This window comes from Amblyomma mixtum, chromosome 8 (genome assembly GCF_055824585.1).
Source record: "Amblyomma mixtum isolate Tamu chromosome 8, ASM5582458v1, whole genome shotgun sequence".
Classification (NCBI taxonomy): Eukaryota; Metazoa; Arthropoda; class Arachnida; order Ixodida; family Ixodidae; genus Amblyomma; species Amblyomma mixtum.
The window spans coordinates 60,279,104-60,293,012 of NC_143019.1; the positions used below are offsets into that span (position 1 = coordinate 60,279,104).

The window sequence follows — 13,909 nt, forward strand, 5'->3', positions numbered from 1 at the left end:
TAGCTTATAAGGGACAAACAGATGTGGGACAAATGGATGCAATGGGCCGAACATGTGTACTTGGTGTCCTTTCGCCCCTCATAAACCATAGTGCGATAACCTCTATGACATGAGTGGTAAGGCACTACAATATGGTAAGGCACCACAATATACCTCAATGCAAACAACATACCGTAAAGCTGATGTGCTGCATTCCTCACAATCCAAAATGGCGACGCCAAGGCTTCAAAGCAAAACCGCAGAACGCGTCCGAGATGCATCATCACCACGGGGCCCAGGGATGCCGAGCTAATGACGGCACAAAGAACGTGCAGTGCCTCTGCCTGGGGCAGATCCACTGTGGTCGCGGAACCACTGGGTTCTTCGGAGCACTCTCTGATGACGCAGCTTAAATGGTCCACGGTCCAAGCCATGCTTTGCTGGAATGATAGGGGAAAGCATGAGTGAGTGAGTGAGTGGACGGTGAGCAAATGAACGGGTAGGTGAGTGATTGAGTGTGAGTGGGTGGGTGAGTGAGTTAATAAGTGGGTGGGTAGGTAGGCGACTATTGAGTGAGTTAATAAAGTGAGTTTGAGTGGGTGGGTGAGTCAGTTAAGTGAATGAGTGGTTAAGTGACTGAACGAGTGAGTGAGTTAAGTGAGCGTGAGTGGGTGGGTGGGTGAGGAAGTGAGTGAGTGAATTTATTTTTCCTGAAGACGGCAGACAGACAGTACAAGAAAGATATGTTTCTCAGTCACTACTTTCATTTTTTTCAAAAGAAAATTCACTGAACACACACAGAGTAAACTCTCAAAAAATTTGTCCTAGTAGGGCATTGAATTTGCAAAAAAACATTTACCTTCACATTTTTCGCTTCACCCTCGAGCAGGGCTCTGATGAGTAAAGGTAGTCCCGCTGAGCGCCTTGTTACAGAGGAGGACTTCGACCTCAGGGTCAGGGACGACAGTGCCTAGAAATTGAGTATGTGGATGTATGCCACCAGACTTGACAAGGCATGCGAAAATAAAAAGCGATGCCATTTATGCTGAAAGATTAGTACTAATTTCCTGCAACATTTGCTTTATACAGCTTGTACTGAGCAGTATGAAAACCACATGATAAAAATGCAGTCCTCAATCCAGCAAGTACAAGCCACTGTCCTTGCATGTCCTGACCTGACAGTCGCCACATGCAGATCCATACATCGATACACACTCATTGAGATAGCCTCAGCAGTTCTGCTTCCTTCTCAGACAACATGTTGCTGATGCACTTTTCAGCACTAGCAAATTTGATTTAAAATGCTTCTATGATTTGCCCTCTCTTTTTTTTGTTTGGATGGGATAGGAGTGCAGTTCTCTCGAAAAAAGGATTGCATTCTTTGTGGAAATGGCATTGATTGGCCAACTAGCCTTGATGGTTGACAGAACTGCGGCTGTTGGCATGCTCACCTAACCGTTTGTTGACGCAATGCCAACTTGTCCTACATATCTCATACTGCAGGAAGGCAGTAGGCAGTAAGCAAGGCATGTGTCACATTTAAAGTGTTTTCTTTGATGCTTGATGGTGCACAGGGAAGGGGGGGTGGTGCTCTGGTGATCCCATCATGATCATTCATTTTTGCAATTAAACAAGACAGCTTTTTGGGGGGAATGAATACTACTGGCACATTATGCCTACCTGAAATTTTTTAAGGCCATGAGACGCTCTATGTATGTATGGCATAACGACCGGTCGCATCTTTTTTCTCGGTTTCATCTGAATCTTTTCATTTTTTTCCCATTCACTGCACTTATCACTTTTCTGATATCAAGGCCAAGAGGACATCAGGGTAACCACTATCCTTTTACCTCGCAGTTTGCTTGTTAAGACCTTGCTCTACTTCATGCACGTAATTTCCTGATACTTTGGCTCAAGCACACATGCGCGGTAAATCATATTTTTTTTTTAACTTGTGTCCAGAATCACATCTCGAATTTCCTCGTATGTCCCTGATGAGCCCACTTAAGTACTTGCCGTAAGAACAAAAAAGCATGGAAAAAGCAAATGCAAGGTTAACACTTACGTTTTTCAGAAGGCTGAATGGGATACCGGAGATTTCAGTGCTCGCATTGCTGGACAAGACATGGCAGAGGCTCCGAAGTGACTCACAACAGCTTTCGATGGCTCCCTAATATAACGAATCAGTGAAAATAAAATTACCCAGCATAGCAAGAATGATTGCTTGCAACATTTTCCGAACTAAGCCCTGTGTGCTCGTTATTCTTCCAGCATTTTTCTCTTTTGTGGCTTTCTTTACACTCCACTGTTCCACTGAATGCATTTCTTATTGGTTTATTGGGGATTTAACGTCCCAAAGCGACTCGGGCTATGAGAAACGCCGTAGTGAAGGGTTCCGGAAATTTCGACCACCTGGGGTTCTTTAACGTGCACTGACACCGCACATTACACGGGCGTCTAGAATTTCGCCTCCATCGAAATTAGACCACCGTGGCCGGGGTCGAACCTGCATCTTTCGGGTCAGCAGCCGAGCGCCGTAACCACTGAGCCACCGCGGCGGACGAATGCATTTCTTATTAGCTGTGCACTCAATTGCAAAACAGTTCAGAAAAATGCACATCAGATTATGCAAGCATGAATATCAGACAATATCCACACTAAGTAACATCAAGAAAGTAAGAGTATTCAGTTAAAAGAAGCTTTTAAAATTTGACTCTGAACAATATAATAATATACCTGAATTTTAGTTACAAAAGGTTCATGAACTAAAGGAATGTGCCTTCTAAATCTGTTCAAGATCCGTGCAGTAGAAGTGTAGAAAATGAAGTGCTTTCCAGTGAAGGTGGCACGAAGTGTCACCGGCAGTGATCAAAATCACAATTTCCAACGCACAGTGCAGTAGCGAACAGGCATACTGCTGTTTGTTTTGCCCTTTCTGAACTGATCAGGCATTCTGTCAAGAATGCAGCAGAATCATATTAAAACCACAAGGAAAAACAATACAGCCCTAGCCTATAAACTAACTCGGTGGTTAGTGGAAACGCATCAGGCAACCTTTGAAAACAAGCTGCCTATGCTACTTATCTTTACAGTTAAGCTTATTTATGCGAGCTTCTTAGCACAAATAAGATCAATACACAGTTCAAAAAGAGAAAAATAAGAGAAAAACTCCAAGCAATAGCCACTGAACAGCACTGTGCCGAAGAAGGAGGCCCTACTATAAAGCAAGCAATTTTATTTGAGAAAAAAAGCCCGTCAAAGAAAGTTACATGTGTTCACATATCTGAAGTCATTTTTCTCAGGTCATATTTTTGGGCCATATTGCCCAATTAAGAAAACTACTATTCTTATACTGCTCAGCCAAAATTTACTTCGAAATTTTGTGGGTGAACCAGATAAGGTGCCTATCATGCTCAGTTGTCAGGTTTACGTGGCCAAAAAAAAAAGTTACAGAAAGTTACAATTTGAAATAGCTGTGACAGCAAAAAATCCAAAGTTGCTTTTAAGTGGTTAAATTTTCAGAAGCAGTCATAAAACAACAATCTGTTCTCTTTATCCTGTATGAGGGACTACACGGGGTTCAATTGGGCCAAAAAAGTGAAGGAATTACACATATTTTCAAAATTACTATAGCATTCCTAAACTGACACACTCACTTGCTCATTGTGAGGCCTAACAACTTTTTTGACACTGAAGGAAAAATATTGAAGTTTTGGCTATGTCCTAATGGCTTACAGACACATCATTCCTGAAAACTTTACCAAAATCAGCACAGCAGTTCACTAGTTGCCCTTTTGGGCCTGTATACTAAGCCCTTAAAGGAGAATAGACACCAAAATTTTCATCCAAGAAGAGGGCTTATTCGGGCTGGTAGGTGCATGTTGATGGACACGATTGATCGGCGTTAACTTACAGGATGGAAGAGAAGAACACAGCGCATGTGTCTTTGTTCTCCCCTTCCGTGCCGCCTGTTAGCGCTGTTAAGTCGTTTCGATTAAATTTTTGTTGAGTGTTTTCTTTTTCGTAAGAAGTGTAAGACATTAGTATACATGGATTGCCAAGTGGTATTCGCATAAAAGAGCTAAATAATTTATAATCGAATTTCTCCTCTCACCCGTTTTGGTTTAGGTTCCAACAGCCGAAGGTCTTGCAAGACATGAAAAAAAAAAGCTCCGCTATAGTTGTTTCGTTGTTTTAACTGACTACAATGCTAAAGCTAACCTGCTTCAAGAACCGAATCGTAATGAATTTAGAACCAACGATTACACTGCAGCATTTTCACGTCTCACATGACCTATGCTAACATTTGACGCCATAGCCATTGCTCAGCTGTTGAAACCAAAGCAGGTGAAGGAAGAAATTTAATTGTAAATTATTCAGTGGTTGTAGGAGAATACCACATGATGGTCCATGTATACTAATGTCTTACCCATCATTACAAAGATGAAAACATGCAACCGAAATTTGGTTTATACTCCTTTAAGGTACCCAGGGTATGACCACAACAGTAGATTTTCGATCAAGCTTGGCTGGCATGTTGAGAAAAATTATGCATGCCAGCGGCAAAAAGCCACTCACACGATGCCTGCAGCCAGTCATGACTGCAACCAGAGTGTCAGCAATATCATACAGTGCTCCACCATCAATCGTGTAAGAGATGCCATTGTCCTTGAGTGAAACAGCTGCCACAAGCTCCAAGAGAGAGCAAGAGTTCTGCGAAAAACAGCGAAGAAGCAGCTTCCAATAAACATTCCATCATGAACATCACAAAATCTAAGCCCCTGACACATGATGTAAGCACTGCTTACAGCTGATGTTCAGGCCAAATGCTAGGACAGTTTAACAGTGTTGAGCCAAGCTAGCTAGTAGCTTGATAAAAAAAAAAGTGAGTAGTACAAAAATAGAGCAACAGAATAAGCTTATGTACCATATATATAAGTTAGGATGGTTTGTAAGTGACTGCTTACAACTGTAGAAAAAAGGATGCCGTTACCCTACAAACATTCTTGCCAGCTAGCATGAAGCTTCTGAAATTCTGATTGTATATTCCATCACTCACGAGATAAGACGTGTCGCATCTAGCAGTGGTGAGATACCAAAGTACATTACTTGAACGAAACATAGCACAGTTCAGAGTATAAGCTAAAATTTCCTCTCAAAATGGCACAGACATGTCACTGCTATCACATGCTCCTCACTGCAACGCAGCCCTCACCTTGATGCAATGCCAACAGAACGACGTCATCCTTTCTTCGACTTGGTGACACTGTTCTGGCGTGAACTTGATGTCTTTGGCCAGCTCGTGGTCTCTAATGAGCTCTGCAAATGCTAGGTTTGTATCCTCAAAAGAAGGTGCCACCCTATGCGTTGAGGAAGCTGACAGTCCCCCTGAAAAGTCCCACAACCAGCATTTGCACATCAATAATGGCTACTTCACCAAACATTGTTTAGCTGTCATTGCAAAAAACATAAATCAAATTATGCAAAAAAAAAAAAAAAATTAAAAATGTGCCAAAGGAAGCAAGCATAATCTGGATTCTGCTCCATGGTACAACAGCAGCTCAGGAAACGAAGACCAGTATTTCATAATAATATTGCAAGTAGGGGTGTGCGAATATCAAATTTTTCGAATACGAATCGAATACGAATACTTGGTTCCGAATATCGAATCGAATATCGAATAATCAAGGACAGATGCATTTAACCACTACAAAACATTTATATGAGCACCCAAAAACATCACAGTTCAACTATCAGTGATGAAATGAACACAAAAGATGTGTGTGGCTGCACAAAAAGTATCAAAGTCTCGAACATTATTCATAGAAGAGTGGAAATATCAGAGAAGATGGCTAGTACACAGCATTGATTGAGGCTAGCTTGCCATAAGTACAAAAGCGCGTTGCTGGGATGAACATAAAAGGTTGTCGTGAAGGAAAACTGGCTGCTCCACACGGTCAGGCAGAAGTAGCTAGTTCCCTTCTAGCTGAAGCGACTTCTCCAGCCACAAAAATGCCCTCTCACTTGGCACTGAACTGGCACGTATTGCGAGGTATTTCGTGCAGAGCTCTGACTATACCAGCTTCGCAGGCATAGCCACAAAGAAGCTCACCAGCGTAGTCAGCTACTGCATGGCCCAACGTTACGCATTGATCTGGGCGGCGCTATATTGTTATGTCTCTTTTGATAGGACTTGCGGACCGAAATGAACGCCGGTGCTCGCAATAGAATATTCGGCTGGGTACGAATATTCGCGTCGGATCGAATATTCAAAACAACACGAATACCTAGATTTCGAATCGAATACGAATACTAAAAATATACTATTCGAATTATATTCGAAAATTTCAAATATTCGCACACCCCTTATTGCAAGCAAAAAAGGAGGGGGGAAAAAAGCAACGAAACAACTGTGTTTCCCACGTGCAACAAGTACAAATACCCAGCGACTTATATTTTTGTAAGGCTCCCACTGAAATTTCACAATCCAAGTAGAATACAAGTAGAAATGCAATACACAGTAGAAGAAAGATAACACAAGGCTATCACAAGGCAATTACAAGACAGTTGTAAGACAGCTACTCAAGAGGTAACAAGATAAAGAAAAACAGCATAAAGAATCATATTCAAAGGCGTACGCATAGAAGGGCGGGAGATTTTCCCCCTTCCAGTAAGTCTGCCCTATTCCTTTACTCTGTCGGACCTGTTTCATTATTGTTTATAGTGGGTTTGTTATGGCCATGCAGGTTTTTGACGATAATGGCAGCAGAGGACCCTTGATGGTGCATTCCAAGAACTGTTTACTGGCCGAGTCACTTTGAGACAATTTTTTCTTTTTTGCCGTTAACAGAAGACAGATGTGTCGTATATTTTCTGTGGTTTAGACCGAACGGACATTCCTTCGGAACGCGGTGTTCCACTGATGCTTCAGCATCACAGAAGCTGCCTTCCTCTGCTGATGTTTATTTATTTATTCAAATACCCTAAAGGCCCGAGCGGGCATTACTTAGGGGGAAACAACAGTAAAACAAAGCAAGAAAAAGCAAAAAAGCAAAATCTACACATGAAAGCTACACATGAAATCTACACATGAAAGTCATGAAAATCTACGCATGAAAGCAAAATCTACTGCTACATAATATTTTGTATATCTTGAAATTCCGTCACTTTGAAATAAATGTTTTATAACCACTCATCTTTGTGTTGCGTTTTAACCCTAGGGGCTTCGGTGCGAGGGGGTTGGAGATTGGGGGGGGGGCACCTCGGTGAAAACTTGTCTCCCCCTAATACAGTTGAACCCCTTTATAAGGGACGTGCACCAGGGAGCAGTTTGTGTCTCTTATATGAGAGGTCTCTTATAAGCAGGGTACCATGTTTTCATTTTGTAACCAGCCCGTATTTCGTATTTAGGCACCCTGCGGCTAAAGAATGCAAAAAAGAAGGCCATAGCATGTAGCGAAAGCTTTATTACATCATTTTCAAGAGCACTTACTTGGTGGGCGCCCACACACTTCATGACCACACCCCACAGCTTTCTCAGACTCTTTTGCTGCTGAAATAATTGTCAATGTTGAATAATGGAATTGAGTGGGCGAGTTGGTTTTCCATCTTGACAGTGAAAGCGCTCAAAAAGACAAGGATGACAGAAAAGGAAAGACATATAAAGCGCTTAATTGTTATCGCTTCCATGTATGTCTTTCCTTTTCTGTCGTCCTTGTCCTTTTGAGCGCTTTCACTGTCAAGATGTCAATGTTGGTCTGCTTGAGAGCTGTATTCACACTGTTCTTCAGTACTGCTTGTTCCAGCTTGGAAACTACCGTATAGTGCGGAATATAGGACGAGGTTTTTTCCGAAAAATATTACCAAAAGGTCACCCCTCGACTTATATACCGGCCTTTGGCACAAACTGAATAGTCGTCTGGCAACATGTGTGAGCCGCGGACATTTTGGCATTCGCATCGTTATCGCTTCCCTGTTGATGATTCTTTTCTTCCTCTTTGTCAACCGACGCGGCTAAATGTTGACGGCGGTAATCGTTCTTGGCGTTGTAACGTATTAATTTCACGACAGCCCACAAAATGAGTACAAAATGTCTAAAAAGCTAAATGTCTGTTACAAGCAAGATTGAGTACCAAAATTCAAGGATAACTTGTCCTTTACAACCAGTTGTCTTCTATATCCGGTGTCTGTTACAAAAGAGGTCCGATTAAGGACACATATGGGCCAGCCAAGCTTGTGGGTGCATAGTGTCTCTTATACCCGATTGTCTGTTACATCCATGTCTCTTATAACGGGGTTCAACTGTATATGATGATGATGATGAATATAGAACCCTGCACATGGCTATGATCATATGTCAGGCATTACCCAGAGCTGTAGTACGTACTTACCAAGGATCTGCTGCTTGCTCCTTGGCACCATGACCAGAAGTGCCTGCAAGAGAGAGCTCTTTGCGAGACACATAGCTCTGTTGAGAATGGAGCTGAGTAGGCTGCTGCCGTTCTCTGTGCCACAGGCCTGCACTGCTGCCAGTATGCACTTCACATCGCCCAGGTAGGTCGTCATAGTGAACAAGATTCCTGCAATCAAGACAGGTGCATTAATGATGAAATGCATCAGTATGGTTGAAATACCGTGCTTTTCTCAGCCAATGCAGTGATGCACACAGCGAAGTAGAGTTGTGACTGCTCTGGAAAGGAGTAATATGTAAAAGCCTAACATCACTATATGAACAATAAAAAAAAAATGGTGAAATAGTTCGATATAGCCAAGAGTAGTGATACAAAACTTTTTTACAAAAACTCACGCAAGAGCGGAGCAATTTAGTCAACAAAGGGACAGCAACTCACGCGACTCTTACTAGAGGGCAGGGAGAGACCTCTTTGGAAGCTTTGGCGCCGCTTTGAAGGTGCTCGCGGCGATTCCGGAGGGCGCGAAAACCAACACCAGATGCCAGTTAGGTTGGCTTCCCCGCACAGCACCGCTAGCATATAATGGCAGCAGGGTAAAGGCTATCAAGGGTAGCTTCGCGTCACAGCGGTGTTGACCTGCAGGGTGGCTGCTGAAAGGCTACAACCACCCACGCCACTGCTTCCGTGGCGCTATCGACAGGTGCGAGAGGTGAGAACGCTTTTTAATCTCCTGGATATCAACCTCCAAGATCAACCACTATACCTTCCTTAACTTTCATGGTGCTATTGGTGAGCCTGAAACAAAAACGTGAACCATAGCGCGAACGCTTGCTCCATCACCAGCAGCCACTTATGAAGTGAAGCGAAGCTTGCCGCCTGCCATAGGAGTCAGCACTGCTTGGCGCTAAGGAGTTTGATATGTCCATTTTGCGTCAAACTGCATTGTGTATATGAAGCAAAAATGACAAAGCTATGCTTAGCGAAAACCGAAGGAGCTTCAAGTTGGAAAGCCTTAGAATGCGCTTTATTGCTTCAGTTGAGGACCGCGTACGCTCCGTGCTTGACTTACAAATCTTGTACATATGAATAAAGAGTATTATTCAAAGCGCCTATTTTTGCTTTATAGAGCCTATTTCAGTGCTTTTTAGAGCCTAGATGCCTGCCTATTTCGGGGTTCTTTAGTGCCTAAATTTCTGGGCCCTAATCATTATAGAGTGCAGGGAGAGAACTCTTTGGAAGTTCTGGCGCTGCTTTGAAGGCACTCGCGGCAATTTCGGAGGGGGTAAAAAACAGTGCCAGATGCCAGTTAGGTTGGCTTTCTCGCAGAGCACCGCTAGCACATAACGGTGGCAGGGTAAACGCTAGCAAGGGTGGCTTCGCATCACAGTGGTGTCGCGCGTGACCTGCAGGATGACTGCTGCAAGGCTACAACCACCCACGCCACTGCTTCCGTGGCGCTATTGACAGGTGCGAGAGGTGAGAACGCTTTTTAATCTCCTGCATATCAACCTACAAGATCAGCCGCTATACCAAAAACGCAAACCATGGCGCGACCGCTTGCTGCATCACCAGCAGCCACTTGTGTAGTGCAGCGAACTTTGCCACCTGCCATAAGAGTCAGCACTGCTTGGCGCTAAGGAGTTTGATATGTCCATTTTACATCAAACTGCATTGTGTATATGAAGCAAAAATTGCATGCGTTTGTTAAAAATATTTTAGAAGAGGTTCGATTATCTCAATAATCCAATATATCTGTGTTCGATGTATTGAACACGGATATATTGAATCCTGTCTTCCCAGTTTTCTCTGTGAGTCTTCTTTTGGCTGGTGGTACTTCCCTAAAAGATACGCTTATAATGATATGCATAAAGTTAAAAGACTGACCACTATAACCAATTATTACTATAACTGAATTGAAAATAAAATGCACGTTCAAGTAGCTATTAAAGCTTTGAATTGGCTGCACATATTTTCTGTAATTTTGACGGGATGTTTAACATACTATGTTCTCAATAAAAGTTAACATATACCCTTTCCTCACAGTTGCAAACACTGCGGCACTTTTTATACCGCCGTTGCACACAATTAGAGAGAAGAAGTGTGATACAAGTTCCTGTTCAGTGTAACTCAATATCGCTGCATATAATTGGCAGATCTTGAAAACCCACCCACTGCTATTATATTTTGTGCTGACTGTCTGTGAAGCCCTAAATTTATTTGGACGTTGTCACTCACTTGCATTATATGCTTCAACCACATATCTTTTAAGGTACCTTGATTAGTGGTAACCCTAGTTGCTTCTATCATAAATGGTATTACAAGTATAGAGGAAGAAAAAAAAACATAAAACACATTTCTCAAATTCAACATAAAAGTTAAATGCTGTCTACACTGAAACATTTGCAAGCAGCAAACAAAATCTATGAACTCTCACATTCTAGAACAGGCACAGCAAATAAATATGAGAAAACGTAAGCTAAGCCAACATCCAAGATTCAAGTTCTTTTTAAATTTAGCAAGTTCAGAACTATTTACACACAATAATGTTTCAAGCTTAGAAAAAAACTTTACATATGTACAGAACAAATGTGCCTACCATGAAGTGGAAAGCTCTCAGATGCAGATACAAGGTCTTGCTGAAACGCTGCAAAAGCCTTTTCCCCCAAGCTGCAAACCTCTTCAAGTTTGGCAGCTAGACGTCTTGGCTCCTTTCTCAAACTGGGAAGAAACAAACAAAAGAAAGAAAGAAAAAAAAAAACACTCCAGATCTTCAACATGTAATTTTCATTTCAAGCTCTCATGAAGGCAGACTAAACTCATGCATGTGGCTTTTGCAAGCAGTCCACTCAATGAACCTCACATATATTAAAATGAGGAAAAGATGCAGCTAACTACGAGCATGGGATTCCGCTAGACACTGGACAGGCATGATTTCTGCTCAGCATCAAATAAAATGTGAACAGGACAGGCGTAACACTAACACGAAAATACAGAACTGTTAGCTGCAAAAGAATAAATACAGGTGGTGCTGATCAACACTTTCATGCAGCAGTCTTCACGCCAGCTAAGTGAAATTCAAGTGCGGTAGTATTCAGTGCCTGTCACTAAAAATCTTCTCATTTTGCTCTTCCCATTTCAGTGGTCTTGTTCACATTTCACCAGACACTCACAATACGTGCTTTTACAAGTAGGCCCGAAAGACGCGGGTTCGATCCCGGCCGCGGCGGCTGAATTTCTTTGGAGGAAAAATTCGAGGCCCGTGTACTGTGCGATGTCAGTGCACGCTAAAGAACCCCAGGTGGTCGAAATTTCCGGAGCCCTCCACTACGGCGTCTCTCATAGCCTTAGTTGCTTTGGGACGTTAAACCCCATAAACTAAACCAAACCTAAACAGCAAAGAAAAGTTGCAGTACACGAGCATCTGATTTCACTAGCTCATATGAGCATGATGATCTTACAGTGCAAAATTAAATGTTCACACAATTGCTCTTTCAACACACAAGTCCTAAAAAGTTGCAATTTGAACTACATTTTGGACTTGAATAACAGCGGGCTACTGCATGTGGCTTTGTTGCTTAGCAGTAAACTACAAGTACTTTCAGTGATGAGCCGGGATTTGGTAAGGGTTATGCCCCTATTGTGCAGACCACCATTCTAGAACTGTTAATTTCAGCCTGAACACAATGATCGCACAAGTTTAACTTAAAGCAGTGATATGAGAGGGTAAGAAGTCAGAACAGGATGCCTACTTGGTGAGGTAGAGTTGAACAAGGAGTGCACCAATTGCATTGTCCTGGGGCCTTGGACTGGCCAGGTAGTACTTGTCTGCAGTGGCCTGCACCACTGCCTGAAGATCATTGCCATTTTCAAAAAGCGGACAGCCGTCAGTGGTCAGGAGCCGGAACGCTGACAGACGAACCTGAGCGCAAAAAACAGCTCGGCTTGGAAGGAGCAACATGCAATTGATGACAATTATTAAAAATGCTGATCTGCCTTATAAACTAGAGTGGGCCGTGAGAGTGAAATGTGTGGCTTGATGCCATCTACCAGAAACAAAGTGGCTTCACCTCACTGCTTCTACCACCATTGTTATGGTGCCAGCAGACCCATTGCAGCTGTGTCCTGCTGTGAGTCAGGTGCTCTAATTTATGCTCAGTGCACGATAATTTAACAGTACTGCTTGAAATCCTTTCGGAGGCAACCTTGGGGGCTTCAGGAATGAGCATATGGGGGCATATGACAATGTGAATCAGGAAAAACTTTGGGACCAATTGAAGGGATATGGCGCTGATAGAAATCTGGTTGAATATCTAGAACGTATATATTCAGACAATGAGGTCGTGGTAACCTGGGAGGGAGAAACTACAAAACCAGCTAAAATTAAGAGAGGGTTAAGGCAGGGCTGCCCACTGTCACCTCTACTTTTCATGGTATATGTGAGCCAAATGGAAAAGAGGTTGGAAGAGTGTAGGGTAGGAGTTGACGTGAGTTATATGCAGGATGGTCAGAGGGTAAACCAAGTGTTGGCTGGACTAATGTATGCGGATGACATTGTTCTACTAGTAGACAAGCGAGATAAGCTGCAGGAACTAGTTAACATCTGTGGTGAGGAGGGCAACAAGCTAGGACTCCAGTTCAGTAGAGAGAAGTCAGGGATAATGGTCTATAATGATGAGAAGGGAGACCCACTAGAAATACAAGACACTATGATAGACCATGTGAGTACGTATAAGTATCTAGGTGTATGGCTAAGTGAAGGAAAAAAATATCTGGAAGAGCATGAGAGGATTCTGAAGGACAAAGGAAAAAGGAATTCAGACATTATGAAGCATAGAGCACTATGGAACTATAATAGGTATGAGGTGGTTAGAGGGGTATGGAAGGGAATCATGGTACCGGGCCTCACATTTGGAAATGCAGTCCTGTGCATGAAATCAGAAGTACAGTCAGGGCTAGAGGTCAGACAAAGAAGTGTAGGAAGGCTAGTCTTGGGAGCCCATGGGAACACTCCGAATGAGGGAGTCCAGGGAGATATGGGTTGGGCGTCGTTCGAGGTTTGGGAGGCCATCAGCAAACTGAAATATGATCAGAGACTAACTCAAATGGAGGAAACAAGGAGGGCAAAAAAGGTGTACAAGTATCTGTACATGAAAAGTATTAACACAAAATGGACTAATAGAACCCGAAAGCTAAGAACGAAGTATTTACGGGTGAGGGATGGGACGCAACAAAAGACTAACGTGAAAGTGGAGGTAAAGGAGTCGGAAAGAAAGATGTGGAAAGAAAGAATGCAGGAAAAATCGGCGCTAGGCATATATAGGACACGAAAACAGGACATCAAAAAAGAGCAATTATTCGATAATTCGCGGGGCAGTTCACTGCTTTTTGAGGCTAGGACAGGGACTCTAAGAACAAAAACATATAGGTCCAAATTTGAAGAAGTGGATATTTTGTGCTCTGCATGTAAAACGGAAACGGAGACCATAGAACACTTGGTTCTGAGGTGCGCAGAACTCCGC

The 13,909-nt window shown here is 42.8% G+C and overlaps 1 protein-coding gene across 2 annotated transcripts in view; it reads right to left on the minus strand.

The window, feature by feature from the left end:
• LOC149332685 (tRNA (32-2'-O)-methyltransferase regulator THADA) overlaps nucleotides 1-13,909 on the minus strand; it is a 41,856-nt gene that overhangs the window by 14,261 nt on the left and 13,686 nt on the right. For both annotated transcript variants that reach the window (XR_016285248.1, XM_089558274.1), the window contains exons 11-18: nucleotides 12,140-12,309; nucleotides 10,987-11,108; nucleotides 8,370-8,558; nucleotides 5,195-5,367; nucleotides 4,558-4,692; nucleotides 2,045-2,149; nucleotides 839-949; nucleotides 173-419 (exon numbers count right to left, since the gene is read on the minus strand). Coding sequence is in view for 1 of the 2 variants with exons in the window: in XM_089558274.1 (XP_089414400.1) it covers nucleotides 173-419; nucleotides 839-949; nucleotides 2,045-2,149; nucleotides 4,558-4,692; nucleotides 5,195-5,367; nucleotides 8,370-8,558; nucleotides 10,987-11,108; nucleotides 12,140-12,309 (1,252 nt within the window). In the remaining variant the exon portion in view is untranslated. The remainder of the gene's footprint in view (nucleotides 1-172; nucleotides 420-838; nucleotides 950-2,044; nucleotides 2,150-4,557; nucleotides 4,693-5,194; nucleotides 5,368-8,369; nucleotides 8,559-10,986; nucleotides 11,109-12,139; nucleotides 12,310-13,909) is intronic.